At 43.2% G+C, this 27,125-nt stretch overlaps 2 protein-coding genes across 32 annotated transcripts in view; one reads left to right on the top strand and one right to left on the bottom strand.

Moving 5' to 3' along the window:
* Positions 1-2,746, top strand: part of BTBD10 (BTB domain containing 10) — a 77,335-nt gene extending 74,589 nt beyond the window's left edge. For all 6 annotated transcript variants that reach the window (XM_063783811.1, XM_016920431.4, XM_001171787.7 and 3 more), the window contains one exon: positions 1,626-2,746. In XM_063783811.1, the coding sequence (XP_063639881.1) occupies positions 1,626-1,936 (311 nt within the window). In that variant the 3' untranslated portion in view covers positions 1,937-2,746. The remainder of the gene's footprint in view (positions 1-1,625) is intronic.
* Positions 2,747-3,501: 755 nt separating this feature from the next.
* ARNTL (aryl hydrocarbon receptor nuclear translocator like) overlaps positions 3,502-27,125 on the bottom strand; it is a 109,471-nt gene continuing 85,847 nt past the window's right edge. For 6 of the 26 annotated variants that reach the window (XM_063783807.1, XM_063783809.1, XM_054662123.2 and 3 more), the window contains 11 exons: positions 25,267-25,359; positions 24,069-24,186; positions 21,073-21,222; positions 18,432-18,678; positions 16,543-16,649; positions 14,981-15,131; positions 14,016-14,104; positions 12,299-12,407; positions 9,499-9,592; positions 4,974-5,076; positions 3,502-4,172 (listed from right to left, as the gene is read on the bottom strand). In XM_063783807.1, the coding sequence (XP_063639877.1) occupies positions 4,012-4,172; positions 4,974-5,076; positions 9,499-9,592; positions 12,299-12,407; positions 14,016-14,104; positions 14,981-15,131; positions 16,543-16,649; positions 18,432-18,678; positions 21,073-21,222; positions 24,069-24,186; positions 25,267-25,359 (1,422 nt within the window). In that variant the 3' untranslated portion in view covers positions 3,502-4,011. Of the gene's footprint in view, positions 4,173-4,973; positions 5,077-9,498; positions 9,593-12,298; positions 12,423-14,015; positions 14,200-14,980; positions 15,132-16,542; positions 16,650-18,431; positions 18,679-21,072; positions 21,223-24,068; positions 24,187-25,266; positions 25,360-27,125 lie in introns of all 26 variants that reach the window. The other 20 variants (XM_016920425.4, XM_016920422.4, XM_016920418.3 and 17 more) reach the window with 8 other exon arrangements.

The raw sequence follows: 27,125 nt of genomic DNA, 5'->3' as shown, positions 1-27,125 counted from the left end.
CAGTAATCATTAATTGATCCCCTACTATGTGAGACCATTCTATTTTTTCTGATTCTAACTATGGTCTAACTTTGGCCTGTGGGCCAAAATCAGCTCATTGCCTCTTTTTTATAAAGTTTTATTGAAATATACACATGTGGCTGGGCGCAGTGGCTCACACCTGTAATCCCAGCACTATGGGAAGCCGAGGATCACTGGAGGTCGGGAGTTTGAGATCATCCTGGCCAACATGGTGAAACCCCATCTCTACCAACAATACAAAAATTAGCCAGGTGTGGTGGCAGGCGCCTGTAGTCCCAGCTACTCGAGAGGCTGAGGCAGGAGAATCTCTTGAACCCGGAAGACAGAAGTTGCAGTGAGCCTAGACAGCACCACTGCATTCCAGCCTGGGTGACAGAGACTCCATCTCCAAAAAAAAAAAGAAAAACATACACGTGCTCATTCATTTACGTATTCTCTGTGGCTGATTTCACTTTACAGTGGCAGAGTGAAAAGTAGCTCTAGTAGAAACCATGTGGCCTACAAGCCTGAAGTATTTACTCTGGACCTTTACAGAAAATGTTTGCCAATCCCAAACTAGTTAATTCTTACTAGAAGAAAGGAGGGAAGGGGTCTATAATAGTTTCTTAAGGACAGTTGATCTTTGGAGAAGTGGCCTTACTAGTAAATAATTTTTTTTTTCAAATCTAGGGTTGTCCTTACTTTTAAGTGACTATGTTCCAAAAGAGGAAGGTAATATTAGGTACTATTAATCAGGGAACGCTGCTTCGGGAATGTGACTGTAAATTGAATGCTTGGTTGTTGGGAGTAGTAATGTTAAAATGATATGGGAGGTTAAAATATTGGCCTTGCTGATCTAGATGCAGAAGTATCTAGAACCACCTGGAGAGCTGTACAGCTTTTTCATTTAACAAAAAGAAAAGAAAAAACTCAGAGCAATATAAAGACGAGATGTAGGTTTAAGGAAACTAGAAGGCTAATGTGGCTAAATTCCAGGCCTGTAGGCCGGGTAATCCTGTGACGAGAATATAAGGATACGTAGCTAGAGGCCGGCATGGTGGCTTGCGCCTGTAATCCCAGCAATTTGGGAGGCCGAGGCAGATCACTTGAGGTCAGGAGTTCGAGACCAGCCTGGGCAACGCGGTGAAACCCCCTCTCTACTAAAAACACAAAAATTAGCCGGGCATGGTGGCACATGCCTGTAATCCGCGCTACTCTGGAGACTGAGGTGGGAGAATTGCTTGAACCTGGGAAGCAGAGGTTGCAGTAAACCAAGATCACACCATGGCACTCCAGCCTGGGTGACAAAGTGAGACTCCATGTCAAAAAAAAAAAAGGATACATAGCTAGAGACCAAGATCTGCTCCAACATACTCCTACTTTAATAATGTTTTTTTGATGGTTGATATATTGAGTAATTGAAAGAATGATAGAAGATTTTATGAATTACATCCGTAGGGTTTTCATGTCTGGCTCCTGAACTGATGAGTAGGTGGATGGAATATTGTTTTCACTTCTTTGTTTTAAATTTGTTTCTTTAGGATCTATAGCAGAAAAGCTTTCTAAGGCGAAATTGGGTGAGAGGTCTGTGTGTGTCTCCTCAGTTTTTAAAATCTTTCTTTCAGGTTATCCTACCTACAAAGAAAAAGTAAAGAAAAGGCCTGGAGGCCGCCCAGAAGTGATCTACAACTATGTCCAAAGACCCTTTATTCGAATGTCCTGGGAGAAGGAAGAAGGAAAGAGTCGGCATGTAGACTTTCAGTGTGTAAAGAGTAAATCTATCACCAATCTTGCAGCAGCTGCAGCAGACATTCCCCAGGACCAGCTGGTAGTCATGCATCCAACTCCACAAGTGGATGAGCTGGATATTCTCCCTATCCATCCCCCTTCTGGCAACAGTGACCTCGATCCTGATGCACAGAATCCAATGCTGTGATGCTGATTTTCCTTGAAACCATAGCATGCTACTCTTCACAGTGACGTTGTACTCTCCTCATTCTGCACTGCAAGGCCACTCTTCTTCATTGTGAGATGCACATAACAATGTTTAGGATATTGCAGTGTAGGCTTTTTTAAAGACCAAAGGTAGCTGAATGGTTTTTTTTAAAATGAGTACAACTCTAGCATTTTGAAGTTCCAGTTATATAAATGTATTTGTTTACCAGTAGGTTTGTGAAATTGGTTCTTTGTATGGGGGATGGTCCTTTTTCACACAGCTAGGTCTTTTCAGAAGTGGTGGAAATTGGCAGCTGGGGTACTTTCAGTTTGGACTGATATTCATCACACCTCAGATAAAATGCAGAGTAATATATAGTTGCACTTTATAAATGGTGGTTAAATGGAAATGTTCAAGCCATTTTATAGTTGTGATGCACAATATAATTTAAGTGCTTCTGTCAAAGTATTCCTCCAGTACAATTTGTATAGTTTGCTGCCCTTGATGAGCAAAAAGTATTTATCTTGGGCTTATCTGAATGATCAGGATGAGATTTAATGCCCATATCTTACCAGTTCAGTTATCTCCAGAGCCATTTCACCCTTTAGAGTGAGTCACATGCAGGGAGTGTGAATGTCAGAGGTGGTTTATTATCCAGTCTGCCTTACCCTTAATCTGTTCAGATATTTATTTACTAATGCTTTTTTTTTTCTTAAGAGTTATGGGCTAGGAAAATGAAGTGTTTGCTCTTCATTTACTAAATGATTGTAAACTTGAGTTTTTCATCAAAATAAAATTCCATTGTTTTAATGTTTCTGACCAAATTTATAACCACGTTGACCAGATTTTTAGTCTCATAATTTCCCATCTCGGTGGTATAAGTATTATTAGAAATAGTAGCTCAAGGAACTTTTATTATATGTGTGATGAGGCATTTAAATTCCCTAATTATAAAATATACTATAAATCAAAACAATATTTATTAGAGCTGAAAAGAGTATTTTCTAGTCCAACTTGATATGAAGGGCAAAATGACTTTACTAGGTCATATAGTCACCCTAAGTTTCAGAGCCAGTTTCTCATACTAGTTCAGTGCTTTTTCCATTATACCATGCTACTTTGCTTAGCAAATTATTTATGCAAATGCTATTCTAAATATTCTGTGGTCCAATTCAAGAAGGGATCAAATATTTAGGTGCTTTAGGACTGGGGTCACTTACTATATAACTGAAGTAGTATTAGAGAGGAGCAGCATTAGAGAAGCCAATTTGTTAAATATAATCTTGAATTTATAATTTCAGAGGATTCGATGTTTGTGGATAAGCAGTAACATCTTTGTTCTCACATAAATTAAAATTGCAACAATTTAGAAATGAACTATTTTAACAACACAGCTAAGCTAGTAGCATGGGGAAATTATGCAAGCCCAGAATCGTTATGAAGGCCAGAAAAGCACCACAAATGCTACTGGCGTAAATCATCCTTGAACATCCACTGTAGAAACTTATAATCCAGCCCTGCAACACATAGGATTTTTTTTCTAATTATTTGAAATGTGAACAGTATTTATAGAACAAGGGAAACATTTATTAAAAATATTTAACTGTCTAGTACATTATACTTTAACCCATATTTATAGTAAAGGATTCTTACAAGGAAGAATAAACGGCTTTATGATACAATTAGTATAAGAAATATCCACATGGGGGACTTCTTTGTAGTGTAAAAACACCATACATCTGAAATGACCATTTGCATATAAAAGCTACCAATGATGCTTCTGTGCACAATGATTAAAAAATTCAACACAAACAGAATCCAAAATATACAATTAATGCAAGCTATCCACAGCTAGCCCAATAATCAATGATGAGGAAACACTGGAGCAGGCTTAGTTCCACTTTGTCTGAAGTTACATATAGTAAGATTGACTTGTATCAATGGCTCTGAGATGGCTTTTATGAAGTCAGTACATAAAAGCTATTCTCTCCTTATCCAGTAAGCTTCACAGACTGTAAAACTCCACCAGTAATGCACTTTGATACTATAGCTGTTGCCAAAGCAACATGTAGTGTTTACAGCGGCCATGGCAAGTCACTAAAGTCAACAGGGCCACCCAGTCCAGCATCTGCTTCCAAGAGGCTCATGATGACAGCCATTGCTGCCTCATCATTACTGGGACTACTTGATCCTTGGTCGTTGTCAATCATGTCTATACCTATGTGGGGGTTCTCACCTGTGGGAGGAGATAAAGACTGGTCAGTGATTTCTTTTTTAAAGCATCTTCAGATTAAGTAAGCAATTCCTAAGCACATTTTTAATAAAGTTACATTTAATGGTAGGGTGAGATGCTGCTTTTTGGGCTGCATGGCTATCTTTTTTTATATTGCTGTTTTTCAGAGGAAAGAACCCATTTTTTAAAAATACGTAAGAAATAAGTGGGGTTACGTTGTGAAGAGACACAGCTCTAAGGAATCAAATGATCATTTTAGAAATAAGTACAAAGTGCTTAAAATTTAGTAAATGTTAAAAATATTTGAGTCGAGCTTATTTTAATAATCTGATGTAACCAGTTAAGAGGAGTTACAAAAAGAAAGGCAAATAGGAAGGGAGAGTTTAGGAAAAAAACAGATCTAGAAAGCCAAGTGGAGAAAAAGATGGATGTGATGGGAAAAGCAAACTCTTTTCACTTAATGACTTTTAATACCTTCTGATATGCTTACTAATCACCCTTCTAGGCATTATCTCTGAACCTTCATTAGCCTTCTCTCTGAAGAGATTATGCCCCACATGGGAGAAAGCCTATGTCTAGGTAGCTGTAGCCTCCTCTTGAGTTCCAGGCACAAACTTGGACCTCCACCAAAACTCAAATACTGGTCAACTTTTTAGAGATTTAAACAAATTTTAAACTTTTATTCTGTTCCTATCAAATTTATCTAGGATTAGCTTGTTTCACACAGTTCAGTTCTTAAAATTGACTTTATGTAAGATGTTTTGCAAGCTCATTGCAATGGAAACGAATAATGATGCCACTTACCAAGAATAGAAGAACTATCAGAATATGGATAACCTGGGTTCTCCTGAGCCTGGCCTGATAGTAGGCCACTGGAAGGAATGTCTGGAGTCCCTCCATTTAAAATCTACAAACAAAAGGAGGGAAGTGTGAAGTTTGAATCAGTATTATGAGCAATGCCAAAAGGAAAATGAAGCGTGGGGTGGGGAGAAGCTTCAAATGGCTTCAGTTTTCTATTGGATGATTTCAAACAAGGAACTGTTAAACAGACATGGTCAGAGTAAGAAAAAACCTCTCCCCCAAACTATTCTTTTCTCTTCATTTTAGTGAGCCCACAGAGGCAACTTAAAGGCTGAATAAAATCCCAAGAGCATTCAACTGCCTGGAATCATGATGCCCACATATTTCTTTAGGACCAATGCCTAAACTTCAATGAGCCCAGCTAGACATTTCCCCTATAAGGGAATAAAACATCTTATAGTGACAGATATTTCTGAAGAAGAAAAAGTGGAGTTAACAAGCTGTGAAGAGACACAGCTCTAAGGAGTCAAATGAAGAAAACAGAAGTAAATCTCTTATACTACAGGTGCCAACTTCAGTAACCTGTGGTTTAAGTTAAGACAGGCTACTGGGGAGGATTATTACTACTACTCAGTAAGAGAACTCTGTCTCAAAATCTCCCCCACTCACCCCAGCTGCCTTCCCCTGGCTGAGTCTCAAAGAAGAGCATTCTTTGAGACCTATCTGGATATACGTGAGGAAACAGTTTGGTAGCTGCTGCTTTCAGGAGCAGCAGTGATTTCAGGCCTTGCCAGCAGGTGGCATTATAACTTACTTTATTTCCACAGCAACGTTTTGGTCTAGGGACCCTTTTACGCTCTTAAAAAAATCATTGAGGACTCCAAAGAACTTTTGCTTATGTAGGCTGTATTTATCAATATTTACTGTATTTGAAATTAAAACTAATAGATTTCTTAAATGTAATAAATCCGCTACATGTTAACATAAATAATGAATAGTATTTTAATGAAAAATAACTATTTTCTAAAACAATAACAAAAAATTACCAGGCAGAGTATTATCTTACATTTTTGCAAATCTAATGTCTGGCTTAATAATTTTCAACTGGATTCTCATATATGTTTTTCCATTCAGTCTATTTAGATACGTCTTGTGATTCAAGTATATGAAGGAAATCCAACCTCCCACAGATAAGTAGTTGGAAAAGGGAGGCATATTTTAATAGACTTTTCAAATAATTGTATTTTTTTGATACCACTTCAAAACTTGACACGTAGAAGTTTCTTAAAGGTGAGTTGCAATGTGGAATCAAACTATATCAATGAATGTTTTGTACTCTTTATATCTTGGCACTTAGGATGGATCTTTTACCCTTACATGATTTTGAAATACCTTGCATTGTTTAGTTACAAAATACTGGTTCACTGAGTTATGCAGATCTTCTATATATTGACACATTTCATTATAGAGCATCAAAATATCACTATTATTAATACTCCCTATCTCATCAACAACATTTTTTAAGTTTTAGGAAGATCTCAAGGTCAAAGTAGCAGAGACAAGTTTTCTAAAAATTCCAATTTTTGCTTGAAAGCTCAGATTTTATCATTGGCAACAAATGTCAGTCATTTTCCTTAAAGTGACAGGTTCACTTCATTCATTTCCAAAAAAAAAGTATTCTAAATACCCAAAACCGAATGACCATACACAATAAAAATGGTGTCCAATGAAAATAGTAGCTAGTTCAACTCACAACTTAATCACACAAGTAGTTTTTGAGACAAACATCATACTTTGGTATGCAGCACAAGTTCTGTGTACTTCTCATTTTGTCACAGAGCATTAAAAAGATGTGTGCTTGAGAATTTTATAAAAGTAATGATGGACATTTTCCCTCCCTCCCTCCCTTCCTTCCTTTCCTCCTTCCCTCCTTGATAGGGTCTCACTCTGGTTGCCCAGGCTGGAGTACAGTGGCACAATCTCAGCTCACTGCAGCCTCAACCTCCTGGGCTCAGGTGATTCTCCCACCTCAGTCCCCGGAGTAGCTGGGATTACAGGTACACCACCACACCTGGATAATTTTTTTTTGTATTTTTCAGTAGAGATGGGATTTCTCTATGTTGCCCAGACTTGCCTGGAACTGCTGGACTCAAGCAGTTTGCCTGCCTCAGCTTCCCAGAGTGCTGAGATTACAGGGGTGAGCCACTGCACCTAGCCATGATGGACAATCTTAAATGAAACTGGCTTTAAACTATTTTTTTACTGTGAGTGTGTGGTGGTGAAGAATACAATCACTACTAGTATAGTTTGGTGCCACTTGTCTGATTTTTGTAAAATGCCAGATATTTTACCCAACGGTGCTTTTAGTATGAATAGTGCACATTATCAATACAGGGAAAAAATTAACGTTTTAATGTTTTTAAGAAAATAGCTTTAACCTTGCAGACCCTTAAAAGGATCTTGTGCCCCCTCTCTTTCTGGAAAAAGACTGCAGATGACATTTGTAGAACTGCTGCTTTATCTGAATTTTCCTTAATGCTTCTGGATGTCTGTATTCTCCTGCGACCTATGGAGGCTCACTTAGGCTTCCTTTTTAGCTTGATCCTGACAAACAACTGCAGGCTAAATGGTTCATTTTTGGACCTTCCAAATTTGAAAGTGACTGGAAAGGGCTGGGTATGGTGCACCATTTAATACTGCTGTCAGTTTTAACTGTCTTGTTTAAGCTGCTTTTCTTATAAGTCCTGCTGCCCAGGACTCATCTCGTGAGAACACATCCAAATTTCTTCTCACAGATCCATTTTATAATCCATTCTTCTCAAAGAAAAGGGAGAATTTTCATAAGTGCCTCAAAAATAGCTGGGGCTTTATGATGCAGAGCACAGCTTTTGATTTCTGGTAGTTGTTGATGTGAAAAGAATTGGAAGCCATGAGCCCAGGATTGTAGCCTGGGGGCCATACTTATAAAACGAACGCTGAGGAGCCTGGATCTTGTCACTATAATGTTGTGAAGGTGAGATGAGACAATGTATATGAAAGTTCTTTGAATAATATTTAAGCCTATACTGGACTGATAACCTTTCAAAACCAAGAAGTGGAATCCTTGGTAATACCAGGAGTCAAGTCAAGTGCCTAAAAGTTAAGAAGCAGAGACTGGAAGACCACCCTAAGAAGATGGTGGATCCAATATGCAGGAAGGACCTGGAGGTATAACAGAAGAACAGCTAAGAAGACAGCTGGCAAGCAGTGTGTGTGTTGTGGGCAGGGGGGCAGGGGGCACAGGACACCAAGCTCAGACTTCATCTGTCAGTGGTATTTTGGGCCAAGCACTTTCACATATATTATCTCACAGTAGGACCTCATGTGCAAAGATGCTGGCTACCCTAACCAGTATTAGCTCCATTATAAAGAAAACTAGGGCTTGAAAGTTGTACAAGTTCACATAACTAGCACATGGCAAGGCCAAGCTTCGAACCCAGGTCTTTCTTACTTTGTAGTCTTACCCATTAATTTGTTAACTTTCAACCTTTTTTGGGGGGAGCAAAACGCTTTTTCAAATAGAAATGTTTGCAGAAGATTCCTATATAAAAAAGAAGTATTGCTGCCCTTGTAGAAGCAGGATTTCTGCTCTTACCCTCTTCTCCTTAGCAACTATCCCCACGCCCATCCCACCTGGTAACACCACAGCTCTTGGTAACCTGAACAAACCTCCGAGGAGCTCAGTTTTGAAAATCCTTGCCCTGCTTTTGATGGTTTGTGCCCTAGGAGTCCTGCCTATGGAAATTCCTAATATTCTCTCTCTCTGTTTTAGGAGATGGGGAAAGGAAGCCATTGTGTCCAAAATCATGGCCTTTAAACTGTCCTAAGCTCTACTGGCATCAGGCAATATAAACAGATTTATAATTTACGATTAAGATGGGCCTAGGCTTATAAGTTCTCCGGCAAAGATGAAAACAAATGACTGGTTCCTAAACCTATTTAAAGTGTAGTCTTATAGCAAGCTCTTCATGAGGGCTGGTGATTGATCCACTGCTTGGATCCAATGCTGTCACACCAAAGGAACCCCCAGGCAGCAGATCCCCAAGTATCCTGCAGCTATAAAGCATGGCTTGATTTCCAAAGCACTGCTGGTGGCATTGCTGTTTCCATTGCCTGCCCTAGACAATATTTTCTCCCTTGAAAACTCCTGGCAGAGAATGAGAAACTTTTCTATGTGAGGTACTCAATAATCTTTCCCTCATGGGAACTCTTGAATTGCTCCCTCAATTAAATGAACTGACAGTTCCCCATTCCTTATTCTTTCTCCCTTCTTCCACTCACATGGAAGAAAGCCTCTGAGGATGTCAGCAAGCCTCCCTAGCCCTACCAGTATGCTTTGTATCCAGCCTCACACAGATGCATTTACTTCAAGGAGGAAGTAGTCCAAATTGTTTCAGCAATCGCAGTTGCAATTCCATACTCCCACCCCCAACATTTCAGATCTTGGGCAAGAGGTTCTCTAGCTTAGGCTAAGAATCATCAGTCTTACCTTCTTGCCTCCTGGAGAAGAGGCATCAGGGGGAGGCGTACTCGTGATGTTCAATGGGCTGGAGCCACAGCTAGAAGGCGATGACCCTCTTATCCTGTCAGAAAAGAGAATTACACTGCCTTTTCTTTTTTCAGTGGAGTGTATGTGCTTTGTTAAGGGGTAAAGGTGAGAAAGGGGATGAAGATCTAGATTAGGGTTTGGCAAGCTTTTTCTGTAAGGGCCAGATAGTAGGCTCTCTAGGCCATATGGTGTCTGTCACAAATGCTCAACTCTGCCTCTGCAGCTTGAAAGCAGCCACAGATACGAATCGGTGTGGCTGTGTTCCAATAAAACTTTATTTACAAAAACAGATGACAAGCTGGATTTGTTCTACAGGCACCTGATCTAGAATGCAGTCCCTAGAGTCAAGCATCTCACTGACAACGCCCTTGGATTGGAGTTTGCATTCAGTTGGTGAATTTCAAGTAAGTGGCCAGTTTTATTTCCTCACAGAATCCAGGTGAATTGGAGGAGAACTTCTAAGATCAACCTCCATCTTTGATCCACAGAAAACAATTTGTCCCCTTCTCCACAAACACTGTTTAGCTAGTGAATACTCTTAGGACATGGAGGGCACCAGGGTCTAAAAGGTAGCCTAGTAGTAGTGACAGTAAAAGCAGCCTTCGAAGGCAGTGGTTGATGAAAAATGGGTCCAGGCCTTTCTTATCTAGCATCTCTCTCAGAAGATTTATAGAAGGGAAGACTTAGAACTGTAAATCCACCTAAATACTTGTCAGGCTGAAGGACCTCAGGAAAGAATCCATCACTTGGCATTGCAGCTACAGTTTAGGGAGAGTGTGATGGCAGTTGTGTAACCACAGGACTCTCAGCTCCTACATGGATGAATGTAGCTTTTGGGTGACCCAGAGACCACTCCTCCACCACCCAGAAGTCTTTTGGTTCTTGTACTGCCTAGTTCTCTAGATTTGTGAGTGAACAAGTTTTCTTTCTGGATTATAAGCTTCTTAACGGCAGTTTACAACTACATATCATGTATTCTCAGCATGCACAAACGGCTGCTAATTGCTTACGGAAAAATTGCTGAGTGTCCCCCACCTTTCTCTACTTATGTCTATGAAACCACTATTTTCCCAGGTTTCTCATCTTGGAATTGATGTTTCATCATTCCTGATTTCATCTTCAAACGCTAGACCTTAGATGATTGATTTCTCTTTTGGCAGTGTCATCTCTGTAGGTTAAGGCCTCATTCCTGAGCTGTCAAACATGCCCACCTTCATCTCTCCCTATTCCAATGCAACTTCCACAAAGCGTAACACAAGACTTTGGATGCTTGTTCAGCATCCTACAACAAATGGGGTCTTACAGGTTTCTTCCAAACTGCACAATATCATTTCTTGTGTTTCCTACTCGCCTATCATAGCTCTGTGTCTCCTTCCTACACAAAGCCTGCCCAGTTAGGTAGCTTGTTTCTTGACCCTGAATTTGCCACTCACATGCCCACTCAAGAATAGCCCTGGCTTTTCTAGAGGGAACATCCACTCTCATTGCAAACCCTGGCTAAGGCCAAGTTCAAATCTTTCCTCCTTTGCTTGCTTTGGCCCATGCACCCTCCCTTTTTCCTGTTATCATAAAGAAAATAGACTTATAAAAGATTTTAAAATTCTTGAGGTCAAGGACTGTTTGATACTGTTCTTGGATGGTCTCAAGCAAAATACAGGGTATGCAAATGCAAAGTATAGGGTTTGAACCTGATTACACTGCACACTACCCTCATGTCTCCTTCCTGATGCAGAAGTCACACCCACTAATCCTGTGGGGTTGGAAAAGAGCTGTGTTACCTATAGGGGGATAATAGCCCCTTTATGGCCAATTGGAAAACAGGCCAGCCTCTAATTCTCCTGAGAGAATCCAGTGGCAGCAGTGTTTTCTTCCTTTTCTTATGTTACATTAAGTTTCGTTCTGAAGAATCTGGTTACCACCTTCTCTATTCCCCAAATTTGGACAGACTTATGATAACTGCTTCCCTCTCGACTGCTCTTAAAGACAGATTTAATTAATTTTTAAGCACTCACTATATGTCAGGCTGTGTTCCTGGAACTTTCCTGAGTGCCCTCACAATCGTAACACAATTCTTGGGAAATAGTGCTTTCTTTTTATGGTTTAAATCAACAGAGAGCAAGAGGTTAAGTAAGTCTCAGCATAGCCAGGTAGAGAGGCCCAGGACTCAGACCCAGGTGGACTGCTTCTAAGCTCCTCTTTCATATGGAAAGGAAGTCTCTCCCAAGACAGCTAGTAATAACTAGCTGATCTACCTGGTTTCTAGTACTAATCCTGGGCAGCTCTTTGATTGAAAAAAAGTGAATGTTTTGTTAAGGTCCAGATCACTCTGATAGTTCACAGCTCTACTCCTGCATTCCTGTAAAGTAAAGGTACATCTATCCGCACTGAGAAGCTCCTTGAGCCATAAGAAAGTTAAGTCTTCTCAAGAATTCTCTTTAGCTCTGGGCTATTTTGGTTTAGCTTCTTTATTTAAGGCAGGATTTCTTAATCTAGGCACTACTGACATTTTGGATTGGATAATTCTTTGTTGGGTGGGGAGGGGGGAACTGTCCTGTTTACTGTAGGATGTTTAACAAGCAGCATCCCTGGTCTCTATCCACAGGATGTTTAAGTAGCAACCTCCCACCCAGTTGTGAAGACCAAAAATGTCTCCTGACATTGCAAAATATTGCCTGGGGGAAAAAATTTCCCTGGGTTGAGAACCACTGGTTTAACAGAGGAACTAGAAGGTGTTACTTGCCTGTGGATTTCCATGATTTCCTCAGCAATCATTCGGCCTATTTTTCCTGCCCCAGCCCGGGTTCCCCCTGGAATCCCTGGAACAGTGGGATGGGTCCTCTTTGGGCCACCTACAACAAAGGAATCTGAGAGTAGGAAAGGGGAAAACTGAGGAAGAAATACTATTATGTATTAAAGTAAAACCAGTTTATCCCATGATCCACTTGCAGTTCAACATCAGAGTTGTGCCTTGAGGGACTTTAGGGCTACAGCTTGTCAGGAAAAGGCATTCCAGCAGGGAAAGGCTCAAGTTTCCTTCTAGGATCTGAGGCCAGTTTTTCCCCTTCATACAGCATCTAATTCTTTCCCTTCATGCACTGAAAAAAAACGTTTATTGAAGACCACTGTATGTGCCAGGGTTACAAAGACAAGTCCCTGCCCTCAAGGAGCTCACAGTTTAACAGGAAAACCAACAAGATGAACAATGGCTAAAGCAAAATGTTGTAAGTTTGACAGGCAAGCACGAGGCAACCAACTCATCTGGGGCCAGGTGCAGCTTCTGGAGCAAGTTAACCCCGAGCTGAGTCTTGAGAGATGAATATGAATTAGCTTGGCAGAGAGGTAAGGAGGAGAAAGCATTCCAGGCACAGCAACCAACACGTGCAGGAGCACTGAGGCAGGTTAAAACTTGGGAGACTCCTCCAAGGAATTCATCATAAATGATGATGAGAGCATGATAGATGAAACTGGGGCAGCAGGTACCAATCCGATCATGAGGGGCCTCTTGGATGCCGTACTAACGAATTTGGACAGTTTCCACAAGGGAATGAGGAGTACCAAAGGACGATACACAGAAAAGGCACAAATGAGAACTGGGTTATTAGAAAGTCCATGGCAGGGAGAATGAACTACAGTGGAGGATGGGGTAGGGAGAGGGGGACTAGAGTTGCGAAGTGATTTGCAATAATCCAGGCAGCAGATGAGGAGGGTGAAATAGCAATAGTGGTGATGAAGTTTAAGAGATAGAAGGTTCAGGACTCCGTGTTTAGATATAATGGGGGAGAAACAACAGCCAGGTTTCTGGCTTAAACAACCAATCAGGTAGGGGAGTGCAGAAAATCAGCTTGGGATATTCTGAATTTCAGGTGCCTCTGAGACTCCAGGTGGTTCTGTCTATGAGGCATTTGGAGAGACAGATCTGGAGCTCGGGAGAGAGACTGGGCCAGGAGATGTGGATGTGGGAGTCATCGATGGGGGCTGCAGCCATGCATGTGGGGATGGTCCCAGGAAGGATGAGTCCAGCGTGGACAGCAGGGGCAGGGCCAAGGCTGAGCCTGAGAAAGGAGCCCAGTGGGTATGGTACACACCCTGGTGCCGAAAGACACCTTCCTGCCAACCACAGGAGTCAGTGACAGTCACGAAAGAGCACTTCACATCATGGCCACTAGCCAACACAGGAGGAAAGCACAAGGGGAGTAGGGAGTTTGCGAGCTCAAGGGCTTCCAGGGGCCAGCAGCTTTGGGAAGTGCAGCAGTGAGCTCCTAGTATTCCGGCTCAACAGAGAAAGTGACATGACAGTGTCCTCTGCATTCATGGGGAAATCCGCACATCATCCCCTCGAGGCCTCCCTTGTTCCACAGAATATGAATGGAGGGGACCCTGAATACTTTAGGGGAGGATATTTGACCACAAGCACCTTCCCACGGGCAAGCCCCAGGGCCCCAGCAGCACATAGTTACCTTCTCCAGAGGGCAGCATGCTGTCCATGCTGTGGGGGGATGCTGTGAGCTGTGGGAAGGTTGGGTCCCCGCCTTCCAGGACGTTGGCTCTGTGAACATCCCAGCAATAAGGAAACGTGAGTCAGGCCTGCTCAGAACTGTGCACCTTTCAACTTGGCCAAGGTGTCCGGTGTCCACTCTGGACCTGGACAGGCCAGAAAATGAAGTGTCTGTCTGAGTGGGTAAACAGGTCTCACTGTTTGATAATATAATGGATAGCATCCTGGCCTTTGGCCCCACTGCCTGCTTAGGCCTTCCTAATATGTGTGGGACACAGTTCAGCAGAGGTGGTGGCTGCAGTAACCTACTGCCATCACTACAGCACCTCCTCCTGTCAGCCTGCAGTGCACCTAGCCCCGGCCCCTCACACAGCTCTTACCATAGGTGGGGTTTTGGACACTATGGGGAAGGAAAAGTGGGGAGCAGGCCTGGCCAAAGAGAGGCTCCTTCACCTCCCTCTGCTCATCTAGCAGGTAGCAGCCTTTTGAGATGGCATTCCAGCTGCCAGTGCTTGGGCCCCCTGCCTGACAGGTATGGAGACCTCCCCATCCTCAGCCAAGGCCAGTGTGAGCTAGTGCCTGAATAAGCCTTTCATAGATTGCCAACCCCTTCCTCCACAGCAGCACAAGTGGATGCCTAGGGTGCAGGGCCTGTGGAATTCAAAGGTTAGCTGCTTTATCTGGAAGGAAATGTTGCTATTTCCTGGAGCAGTTTCATAAGCCAGGGCCTGCATGGTACAAGTCCTGAAGCTTGTCCTTTGTTAACAATCCTTTCTAGCTTCTGCCAGTCCTGAGGCTTCACAGGTATTAGCAAGATGGCATTAAAGGATGTGATACTGGATGTTGCCTGCACCCCATTTCCCAGATGAGGAACCCTAGGCATCTCTTTGAAGCAAGGGGAGCTTCAGATATAGGAAAAGTACTTACAAAACAACAGTGTTAGTTGAGACAATATATTCTACTTCCTTGGTCCAAGGGTTCATGAAACTGAACCATCGACTCCGTAGTGTGATAAAAGAACCATCTTTGATTTTAAATTTATAGCAATTAGTTGTAATTTTTTCTCTTGTCTGTAAAACTGAAAATGTAAAGAAAACATGGACATTGTTGTTTTCTCAGACCAAAGTATTAAACAGGACATCCAATACAAAATATTAAAGGTACTTGAGCTCCAACGACATCGCTCTTTAGTAAGCCAAGGAAACTGCAGTGGTCAACACTCAGGAAATAGGTTGTTTCTGAGGGTCTAACTCAGAGCCTTTCAATTCATTTGTGAGGCTGTCACGATTTTCCATAGTCTGTAAAATTGAGGCTCTAGGGAATTACTGACTGCATGTTATACATCTAACTGGAATCAGCTCTAACATGACCACCAGCAAATGAGAAGGCACTGTCCAAAATGTCATGCTTTATCTCAATCACAAAGCCCAAGGGCAATATAGAACTTATTTCATTTCTAAGAACATCCAAATCAACGGAGGCTACTCACCTATTCAACCTCATTCTTTCATGTAACATGTAATGAGCCCTTCTCATGTGCCAGGCACTGGAGATACAAGAGGAGACAGGCTCTTGTATCCTGCCCTCAAGAAGAGTAGTGAGGGAAGGCTATACAGGGAGAAGAGATCAGAGCCTTGAGGGATGAACACGAGTTTGCCAAGAGAAGGAGGGAGGGAAGAACCCAGCAGTGCCTGAGGAGCAGCAGGGTCTGGTTGGGGAGGGGCCAGTGAGGTCAGTGTGCCTGGAGCACAGGCCTCTGCAGGCAGGGATGGGGACTGAAACTGAGGAGGTGGGCTGGGGCCAGAAGGTGGAAGGTCTCACATTTGATTGCCTGTCAAAAGCATTTGGGCTTGAGTCTAAAGCAAGAGGTTTTTAAGCAGGCTGATGTTATCAGGCTCAATCTATCTGGGGATAAATGGGATAACTATGGAAGATGAACTGGGGGTGAGAGGGATCAGAGAAACCCTGAGAAGTCTATCACAGGTCTCTAAGTAGGCACGAGGGCCTGAACCAGGGTGATGGCAGAGGTGGTAAAAAGTAGACTTTTGGAAATGCATGTCTGAGGTGAATGAACAGGATCTGGTGGAGACACAGTGAAAGAAGGGGTCAGTGTTGGTCTCTCTCAGGAGGCTGCACATGAAGCCACAGCATTAGTCAAGACAGAAAACACAGGAGGTAGTGCAGGCTTGAATGGAAAAGAGAATCAGATCAGTCTGGGCCATACTAAATCTTTACAGGGTCTGGGAAAACCCTCTGAACAAGAGATGTCTTTCAGAAACTGCCATGCAGTCAGCACAGGGCAACTACAAGGGGGATAAACAGTGCCTGCAGGTATCAGCTTCCTCTTCACACAGATGTTCTGACCTGAAGAGTCCTAGGCTGGCTAACTCTACATCCTCAGTGGACAGATTTCCCTGGAAGGTCATGTTGACTAGTCTAGAAGCAAGGGGACACTTTAAACTTAAGATCTTTCATACATCCTAGCTTACCTTGCCTATGACATTCTGCAAGATGTCCTATGTCATCTTGGTGAAAATATTCATAACACGACGTGCCTAGAAGTTCTTGTGGTAAATATGCCAAAATAGCTGTTGCCCTAAAAGGGAATAAAGGAATATTTAAAGAAGAAAAAGCCATTCAGATGATTAATTGCAACTTTGCAATGGATAAACCCTGCTACAGCCTGTGAGAGCAAGGTCAAAGCTGCAGGCAAAAGAGCTGGATGGATTTTCAGAGGGCTCACTGTGTGGATCTTTCTCTCTTTTTTTCAGGCATCTGAATTTAATCAAGGCTATAAAAATAGAGGGAAACAGAGCAAAGCCTTTGTAAAGGGACTATTATCACAAGAAATCAAATCTGAGGGGGCTTTAAAAATTGCAACCAGTCGGGCATGGTGGTTCATGCCTGTCATCCCAGCACTTTGGGAGGCCGAGTTGGGCAGATTGTCTGAGCTCAGGAGTTCAAGATTAGCTTGGGCAACATGGTGAAACCCTGTCTTTACCATGCCTGTCATCCCAGCACTTTGGGAGGCCGAGTTGGGCAGATTGTCTGAGCTCAGGAGTTCAAGATTAGCTTGGGCAACATGGTGAAACCCTGTCTTTACCAAAAACACAGAAAAATGAGCTGGGTATGGTGGCACACGCCTATGGTCACAGCTACCTGGGAGGCTGAGGTGGGAGGACTGCTTGAGCCCGGGAGGTCAAGGCTGCAGTAAGCCAAGATCTCGCCACTGCACTCTAGCCTGGGTGACAGACTGAGATCTGTCTTTAAAAAAGGAACCACATTAATTAGATTAAAATGTGGTATAAATCTAAACCTCATTGCAAGTCTTCTAGTTTTTGCTGCCTCCTTTTTATCAGGACAACCAAATGCCAGAAGCTGCAGCAGCTGAGGCCACAAGACAGCTGAGGCTCTTTTTCCAGCATGTTGTGGCTGTCTCTAGTAGCCAGAAAAATTATTAGCCTGTGCATATTCTGAGGGAAAGCAGTAGGCAGCAGTAAATTTGGGACACCTGGGTCCTTGGTCCAGGTCTATTACCAATTAGTTGTGAATCCTACAGGAGACCAGTCCCCAGGCTGGCCTCTGTTCTTCATCCATAAAATAAGGAGGTTGGATTAGATCAACGCTGTCCAACAAGACTTTCTGTGATGATGGAAATGTTCTATGTCTGTGCCGTTAGCCACATGGGAGGCTACCATGGCCAACGAGTATTTTATTGGACAGCTCAGGACTAAATAATTGCTTCCAAGTCCTAGATTCAAAAGAATTTCAATCACAATAATGGTTCTGGAACATTCCATAGATTCAGACAGCATGCTATCCCTACTGTTTTTCTTTTAGCCATGGACATCAAGGCACCCCACTTAATTGTCTCTATATGCCAAAGAATGACAGAAAAATCTCTGTATTTATGATGATATCCTATTGAATCTCATTTTTTAACAGAGACTCTCATCACTTGTCTCTTTGTTTTTTTTGAAACAGGGTCTCACTCTGTTGCCCAGGCGGAAGTGCAGTGGTGCAATCACAGCTCACTGCAGCCTTGACCTCCCGAGGCTCAGCTGATCCTCCTGCCTCAGCCTCCAGAGTAGATGGGACTACAGGTATGTGTCACCATGCCTGGCTAATTTTTGTATTTTTAGTTGAGACAGGGTTTTGCCACGTTGCCCAGGCTAGTCTCAAACTCCTGGGCTCAAGTGATCCACCCACCTTGGCCTCAAAAAGTGCTGGGATTTGAGGTGTGAGCCACTGCACCCAGCTTTTTCTTTCTTTCTTCATTCTTAGAAAAGCCAGCTGATGGCCCAGTCTTCTCTGCTTTTTAGATCAGGGTTGAAAATCCTCTACCATCATTGCTCAAGGGTAGTATGTAGACTCTTACCTCTGGTCTACAAAAACAAACTTTCCATCTATCGCGTGCCGAGAAACATATTCCATAGATTTCACCCTGATTTCCCCGTTCACTGGTTGTGGAACTACATGAGAATGCAGTCGTCCAATTGCGACGAGGCAGCTGAGGTTACACCCCTCATTGTCTGGTTCGTTGTCTTCATCCAGCCCCATCTTTGTGGGTGGCCAGCTTTTCAAATAGCCTGTGCTGTGGATTGTGCAGAAGCTTTTTCGATCTGCTAGAAAGCAAAGTTCGTGGTTAGTGTCAGCACTAGGTTTGGGCCATGGAGGTGTACACAGCCGATGGTGGGGTGGGATGTAGGTAGGGAGTCAAAAAATAAAAAAAAATCAAGGCTTCACTCTCCAGAAGTGAGCATCTAATGAAAGGGGCAGACGGAAAGAGAAACAAACTGTCATCCAGTGTCAGAATGCTTAAGTAGGGCCAGTTATACCATGGACATTCATTACATACACCAAGGAAGGAATATCTAACTCTTCCTAGGGAGAGGAAGGCTCCCCCAAAAAACCAGTAGAGGAGGTGGATCAAGAAGGATGAGCAGTGGCTGAGGGACTAGAATGTATAAAGGCTGACGACGTACAAAGGCACAGAGGCACAGCCTATATAGGAACTGGCCAAGAGCTCTGTGTGGTTGAAGTGAAATTGGAGGTACTGGGAGTGAGGGGCAAATTGGAAAGGCAGGTTGGAGGAAGATTAAAAGGGCCTTGGATTACTTTCTAACCAATGTTGGTCTGTCTTTTTAAGGCAGGAAATGGAGAGCATCTACAGGTATTTAAGTGCAGAAACAGCAAAATCAAATTGTGGTTTGGATGCTGTAGGAGCAGAGTGACGTATGAACTGGAAAACAGTAGAAAACAGAAGTAGGAAGGCTGATTCAGGGGCCAGTGGCTATAATACAGCAAGAGATTAGGAGGACTGAACTATGGCAGTGCAGTGAAGATGAGAGGGAGCAGAGAAAGGAAGCAGGAGAAATTTCGGAGATCAAACTGTTGGGATTTGCTATGAATATCAGGCTTAAGGGAAAGAAACAAATGAAGATGACTCCAACTTTTCTGGATTGGGTGGTTGCTGGTGTCATTCACTGACTCAGAGAAGAAAGAAAACAGACTAGAAGAGAGAGAGAGAGAAAAAATAGTTCGATTTGGGACACATTAAATGTGGAGCACCTATAGACCTCACCAACAAGCAAACCACTATGGAGTGTCTGCCAAGCGTGGAGTCTGTGCTGGTTACTGGAATAGAGTGAAACACAAATCAGACATGCCCTTGTGGAGTTTACAGCCTAGTGGGGGAGACAGACTTTAAACAAATAATCGCACAAATAACTATATAACAGCAAGTATAAGAAAGCACTAGAAAGCAAACCAGCAGGGTGCTATAAGACATAAGGCAGTCTGAGGTTGGAGAGAGCCATGTGAAGGGAGTTCATGGGGAGAGGGAAGAAATTCCAACCAGGAAGCGACAGCATGTGCAGAAGCATTGCCCAGAAGGGGCTTGAGGCATCAAAGGAAGTCGACATGGCTCACATGTGCTTAGTGGCAGGGTCGGGGGCTGCATGGTCACGTTAAATATTTTGAGCTTTTCTTCAAGAACAATAGGGAACACTGAAGGGTTTTTAAAAGGGGACTGATAAAAAGATCATCCTGGCTGCTGTGTTGGGGGTGGGGAGCATGTGGGTCTACACTTGATGAGACCTGGTGAGAGTTGGGGGCAGCCTGGAGCTGAGTGAAAGTAGGCAGCATGGAAAGGGACAAACATTTCAGAGAACTTTTGCAGATGGGACTCATTGTGGCAGGACTTCATAACTAACGGGATTGAAGAGTGGGGTGGTGAAGCAGAAGTGAGGGCATTTCCCCGGCTTCTAGCATGAGCAGCCAGCTGGATGGCAGTGCCATTTATGCTGGAGGAGAGGCTCAGGTGATTACTTCGGCACGTATCCTGTTGGAGACTCCCCTGAGATATCCAAGCAGGTTGATTTAGTAAGCAGTATATTTATGAATCTGGAGTTCAAAAGACAAGTCTAGGCTGGAAATATGAATGTGGAAGTTGTTGGCATTTAAAGCTGAGGGAGTAGATGACATGACCAACAGAGAGAGACTGCAGACAGAGATGCAGCCCAGGACAGAGAGGGGCAGCCAGCAAAGGGGCCAGCAAGAGAGCCTGTAGCAGCAGGGGGTCGGGGAGGAGGAAGAAGAATGTGGTTTCATGGAATCCAGGAGAAGAGAACACTTCAAGAAGGAAGACAAAGGAAAAATGTTCATCGCATTTAACAACATGAAGGTCACTGGTGAGCTCAGAGTAATTTTGGTGGACGGGTGGGTGTTCATAAGGCAGTTAGGATTGTGGCTGACAGTATTCTTCCTCAATCATGTTAAAAGAAACACAATTTAAACAGAGGAGGCCTCTCCACAAATCTCTGCCATCAGGCTTTTCAGCTCTCTCCTCTGCTCCCAACTGCCCTACACATAGGGAGGACTGCAGGGTCCTGTCTGCAGTCCTGGGACCTGCCACTCTGGCCAGCCAGAAACCATGGAACCAATGCCCAGCCGAGAGCTCCGCTGCAGAAAGCACGCTTCACCTGTCACAGGGTTTTAATGGACTGTTAAATTGTTACCTTTTTTCTTTGAGCAGGTAGAGGGGAAGTCCTTGTCTTCAACCTTTACTGAAGGCCTGTTACACTTCATCCTACAGAAGAAAGAACGTCGTGCTCCAGAACATAATCGAGATGGCCCAGGGGTTATATCTGTTTTAACTGGAAGTCCAGCTGCAAATCAATACACAAAATGTGATAAACTGAGAGCAGTGTTGTCTGTCAGGAGGGGGAGTGTGACCTTGAGCCTTTTCTTGCCTGCCTCACTGTTTTATAATGATGACATGAGATAAATATCTCCCAAGTTTAGGCTTTAACAGATGCAGCATGGACAGGTGTGTTGTCAGTCTGGAAATGTTTATAAATCACATAGAGTGTGCTACTAAATAAATGGATTAGGTACTCTGGGGATGAAAAGAAATATAGTATGGGGTTCTTGCCCAATAGACGCTTATGGCTAACAAAGGGCAAATGGAGGTGCACCAAGAAAAGATTAATAATAGGACAGGGTGATGTATGATTAGTGCCAAATAAATGGCAAAGACAACCTGTGCTTCCCAGAGAAGGAACTTGGGCTGGCACTGAAGGATGGGTAGGATATGGATATTGGGAAGGCAAGGTGGGAGCCGAACTGCCTTAAGTTCTCAACCTGGCTTATAGGCCAGAATCCCCTGGATGCATGATCAACCTACAGATTCCTGGACCCCATTCTAGATCTGTGCTGTCCAATGCATTAGCCACTAGCTGCATGCAGCTACTGAGCACTTGAAATGTGGCTTTTCTGAATTGAAATGTGCTGTAAGTGTGAAATACACACAGGATTTCAAAGACAGTACAGAAAAATAAAAGAATGTGAACGAACTTATTAGTTGTTTATAATTATTACATGCTGAAATATTTTGGAGTTAATTTTACATTTATTTTTATTTTTTAAAGTCTGGCTACCAGAAAACATGAAATTATATATGTGGCTCATGTTTGTGGTTTGCATTATGTTTTTATTGGACTGTGCTGTCTGGAAAAACCAAAATAGAATCTCTGGGGGTGGAGCATGACTATGTTGAAAAGCTCTCAGGTGATTCTGAGGTGCACACCTCCTTACCAAACACTGGCTAGCTGTCAGTACAGAAGCCGAGGGAAAACACACCCATGGCCATCACGCGAGCAAGTGTGCCGAGGAATGGCCACTGCCCAGGGCTCCTTCTGGGCTTCCTCCCATCCCATCTACCTCCCACATTGCCAGCTCTGCGATCTCCCCTAGAATGCCAATCCGAGCCTGCCCCACCCAACTCAGAGCTCTTCACTGTGTCCCCACAGAACAAATGGTCTTCATGGTTCAGCCCTTCCCCTCCGTGCACATTTTGTCCAATAGCACCAAGCAAGCCATGTGGCTCCACACCCCTGCACCTGTGCACAGATTGTTTCCTCTTCTCTCTTCCTCCCTTCATTACCTGGCAAACATTAATTCATCTTTTCAAACCCACCTCGGTTGTCATCTACTCAGTGATGCCTGTCCTTGCGCCCACATGGGAATTAATCATCCGTTCTCTATGCCTGGCACTATTTCTATGGCTGTACCTATTACTATGCAGGGTGCTGTCTGTCTCATTTCTCTGACTATATGCTAAGAGCCTCAAAGGCAAGGCCCAAATGCCATTCATATTTTTCTCCTAAGGTCACTAAAAAAAAGCCAAGGCTAGACTATAAAGAACAACAGATACCAAAGTCTGCATTTTACTTTTAGGAACAAGCGGTGTGCTGTAATGAAAGAGATGACTTGAAGGAGATTACTCTGGTGGTGTTTTTTTCCAGGGATTAACGTGGACAGCTTGGGAGCAAGACATTAGTTAGCCACACTGATACTGTTCTTACTATGTGCTAGGAACTGTTCTGCCTGCTTTATATATATTAACACTTTCAATCCTCACAACAACCCAAAGAAATAGGTACTCTTCCATAAATGAGAAAACTGAGACAGAGAGAGGTTAAGTAACTTGCTCAAGGTCACACAGCTAGTGAATGGTGGAGCCGGAATGAGCCCAGTAATCTCCCTTGTGTTCTCATTCCTTTTTTTTTTTTTTTTTTTTTTTTTTTCTGAGACAGAGTCTTGCTCTGTTACCCAGGCTGGAGTGCAGTCAGTGGTACAATCTCAGCTTACTGCAACCCCCACCTCCTGGATTCAAGAAACTCTCCTGCCTCAGCCTCCCAAGTAGCTGGGATTACAGGCACGCACCACCACACCTGTCTAATTTTTGTATTATTAGTAGAGACGGGGTTTTGCCATGTTGGCCAGGTTGGTTGCAAACCCCTGACCTCAAGAGATCCACCTGCCTCAGCCTCCCAAAGTGCTGGGATTACAGATGTGAGCCACTGCGCCCAGCCAGAGTCCTCATTCTCTCATTCTTAACTGTAGGAGTGCACAGCCTCCCACAGGACTAAAGTAGATGATAGCTACTGGGGCCTTGCACAGAAGTGTGTGCAGTAGCAGGAAGCTGGGGGCAGAGGGGGCGATGTGAATGGTGGTTCCACTACTGCAAGAAGAAAGCCAGGTGGGGGAGCCAACCTAAGGAGGAACACTTTGGTTGAAGAAACACCATATTTATAGTTGACGTTTTCTTACTTTTATGAGGCTGCCTGTGTGCAACTCAGGTAAATAGAGCCCATTTGTTCTGGGAGAACAAATCAAACTTAGCCCTTTAAACTCAGGAGCATACAACTGGGATTTTCTAGATTCTGAAAGAAAAAAGAAAAGTCTAAAAATCAGAAAGAATCCAGTCTAAATAGCTCTTCTTTTCAATAAATTTGGACATTGAGATTTTTTTCTTCTTTTTATGTAAAAGAAACCCAAAAGAACATAAATAATTCCATTTAGCCAAAGATAGCTCTGGTGCCCCAGAAAGAGGACAGAGAAGTAGGACTGGAAAGGCTGAGCCCATCACACACACCCCCCCTCTGCTCACTCAGGGTTGGCTGCCTGTGAGTGGGCTGCTGAGGAAATGCGAGGCCTCTCTGGTACTCACTTTTTGCATCTATGAGCCGCTCCCGGGGTGCGGTGTCAGAGGAGGAGAGCTGCTCCTTGACTTTGGCGATATCTTTAGGATGCAGGTAGTCAAACAAACTCTGACCAATCAGATCATTCTGGGGAGATGAAATGTTAAACATGACAAGTCAATTGCATGCAGAAAATCAATTATGCAACAAGTAAGCATGCACAGTCTGCATGTTGCCTTTGTGTTTTTGTGCATGAGACCTCAAACTTTTCCTATGTGAACCTGTACATATGTCCAACCACTTTGCCTAGACACCAGGAAGGAGGCATCTGGAGGTTGGTTTTGATAACATGACGGGAAAACCCTCAATTATATAAATAGTTTATGCTCTTCTAAGGCAATAATCTTGGAATTCCCCTGTAAGACCTCAGAAGGCAGAAGATAGGGGTGGGCTCTGATTCCAGCTCTGCTGTTCAGCCTCTCTGTTCTCAAGCAAGTCACGCATATCATATGCTTCAGTCACCTTGTCTATTAACAGAGATAACAGCAACTTCCTCCATAACTTTGCTCTGAGACTAAAAAGAGCAGAAATCTTTGGAAAAATTAAATTTACATTAATTCTAATTTACATAAATGTCATTTTGATTCTTCAAGTCTTCTGCCTACCAAGCTTCCATGCAAATACCAGTGTGTGAGTGAATGAATAAATGAATAAAAACTCTGGGAGACATAATAGGTGAAAAGTTCTGTTCTAGAAGCGTTTATAAATGTTACTCTTATTTGATCCTATAAGTTATCATCAATTTTTAGAGTAAACTGAGGTTCAATAGAGCTAAGAAGTGACACAGCACTGCAAACACAGTATGGAGTGGATTTCCAAGTGACGTATTCTCTGGTATTGTGTTAACCTGCCTACCTTTCTCCCTTGTCAGATAGCCTCTTACCCTCTGTCCTTGCCACATATTGTGGGATATTTATTTTGCAGCAATCGAAGAAAGCCATAATGCTATTGATCAGATCAGAGTCAGATCTTTCAATGGGGGGAATACGGAACATATTACAAGATTGTTCTAAGTCTAAATTAATTTATCTGTTAAGAAGTTAAGAATTTTCTGGAAGAAGTTCACATGTGACTTGTATACTATAATTATTCTGACAAAATTGAGTGACACTTCTGACTTCTGACTGCTGTGAGGCTGCCCACCATCAACAGGAGCATGAACAATACCTGGCTGTAGTTGAGGATCTTGAAGACAGACTCTGAGACAAAGAGTATCTTCCCTCGGTCACATCCTACGACAAACAAAAATCCATCTGCTGCCTAATCAGGAGAAATGGATAATCAATTTCTCATACTGTAGGAAACATAATTTGTAATCACCCTGATAACAAATAGAGGATGTGCTTTCTAAGCATCCAAAGCACAGGAACACTAACAGTTTCAGTGATATCCTGAGTGCAGGATGCTGAAAACAAACGTCTCTGAAGAACTGTAAGATTGTGTGTGTGTGTGTGTGTGTGTTTCTGCATATCATCTAATTATTATAGGAAGAAAGTCCAATTAAAGTAAGTTATATTTCAAAGCAGAATTCAGCTTGCACATGTTCTTTTGAAGGTATCATGGTCCAGAGAATCATATTTCATTGCTCTAATTATAACAACTCTATGGAGAGTCAGAGAATCTGAGATTTGGAAGGACTCTTCAAGAATCCCCTCTCCAACATCTCAGCCATCATCTGCCTTCAACTTGAAAACCTCCATGTACAGGGAGCTCTCTAAAACAGTGGTTCTCAACATTCGGAGCAGTGTTTTCTGTTTTTGTTTTTATGCTGATGGTCTGGCATGGGGCTGATCACTGGGGTATTTTTAAACCCATCCCACTTCCACGTTAATGTGATTCTAATGTACACAGGGCTGAGAACTACTACTCTCAAATGTTATCCCTCCATCCAGGGCCGGACTATTTGCATTCCAAGTGAGACAAGAAAAGCAAAACTCCCCGCTTAGATTCTTCTTACCCCTTCTTCAGTTTAAATACAGGAAAAAATCTAAATGTTCCAATAAAGCCAGCCATTAAGACAGGACAACATTTGGTAAAGAGACTGAAGCAGGTAAATACCCAAGCTATAGTGCCTGAGAGCTTGGGCTGTGTGAATCCCACCCACTGCCTTCCAGACATACAACCACTCAACTCCTGCTGGGGTCTTCCGGTGACAAGGAGGGTGTGCCCCACTCTGTCATGCCCTTGCTCTTATGACTCAGCCCTCCCTCGTTCTAATACACAGTGGACTAGTTTCTCACCTTATTCACTGGTCCTTAATCTGCTCTTTGGAAAAATACAGAGAAACTGTTCTCTTTTTCCACAAAAGGGCCTTCATGATGTGGTTTAATTCAAAGAACTAGGAAATGAATTAATGTGCCAGAAGGTAAAAGAATGGTGCATGTACTTGTGCTGGGACAGAAGAAATGAGTGAGAGGGGAACAGAATCACTGTTGCTTAAGACCCTGGCAGGCTACTCAGCCAGAAGGAAGCTGGGATCCTTTCCTAAGTTAGGTCCCTAAGCTGGCCCAGGGGCAAGGGATGACAGTGAGGGGGAAGTAACTTTCCAAGCACCATCTGCTGGAAGCCTCATTCTGTCAACAAATAGGGTATTAAAAACTTCCTCGTTTGCCTTGCAGATAATCTTGTATCTCATAGAAGTGTTTTTGAGGCTTTTCATTGATGTGGCAATGTGGCTTGAAAGGTACCTGGACAGAAGGGAACTGTGACACCCTGGAGGTAATGCTGGGCAGGGTCAGGCCTGAACCGACAACACAGGTAAAGCTATTTCAGTACTCCAGAGGAAAGCCAGCAGGTTCCAAAGCAGTGAATGCATCAGCAAGGGGAGGCTCTGGACATTCCAACTCCATAGCACCCTGGCCAGCAGACCATCTGTGAAGGAGCCGGGCCCGAAGGACAGCTAAGGAGCAGAAGCTGTGAGAACACTACCAGCACCACAGAGCCACAGGGCCAGCCAGTGGCAGGGTCACTCTTGGGAAGATGGTGCTGGTTAATAAATGACACAGAGGCCTTGGTACGGTCTGCCT

The sequence above is a fragment of the Pan troglodytes genome, chromosome 9 (genome assembly GCF_028858775.2).
Source record: "Pan troglodytes isolate AG18354 chromosome 9, NHGRI_mPanTro3-v2.0_pri, whole genome shotgun sequence".
Classification (NCBI taxonomy): Eukaryota; Metazoa; Chordata; class Mammalia; order Primates; family Hominidae; genus Pan; species Pan troglodytes.
This window is presented reverse-complemented; position numbering and strand designations above follow the sequence as displayed.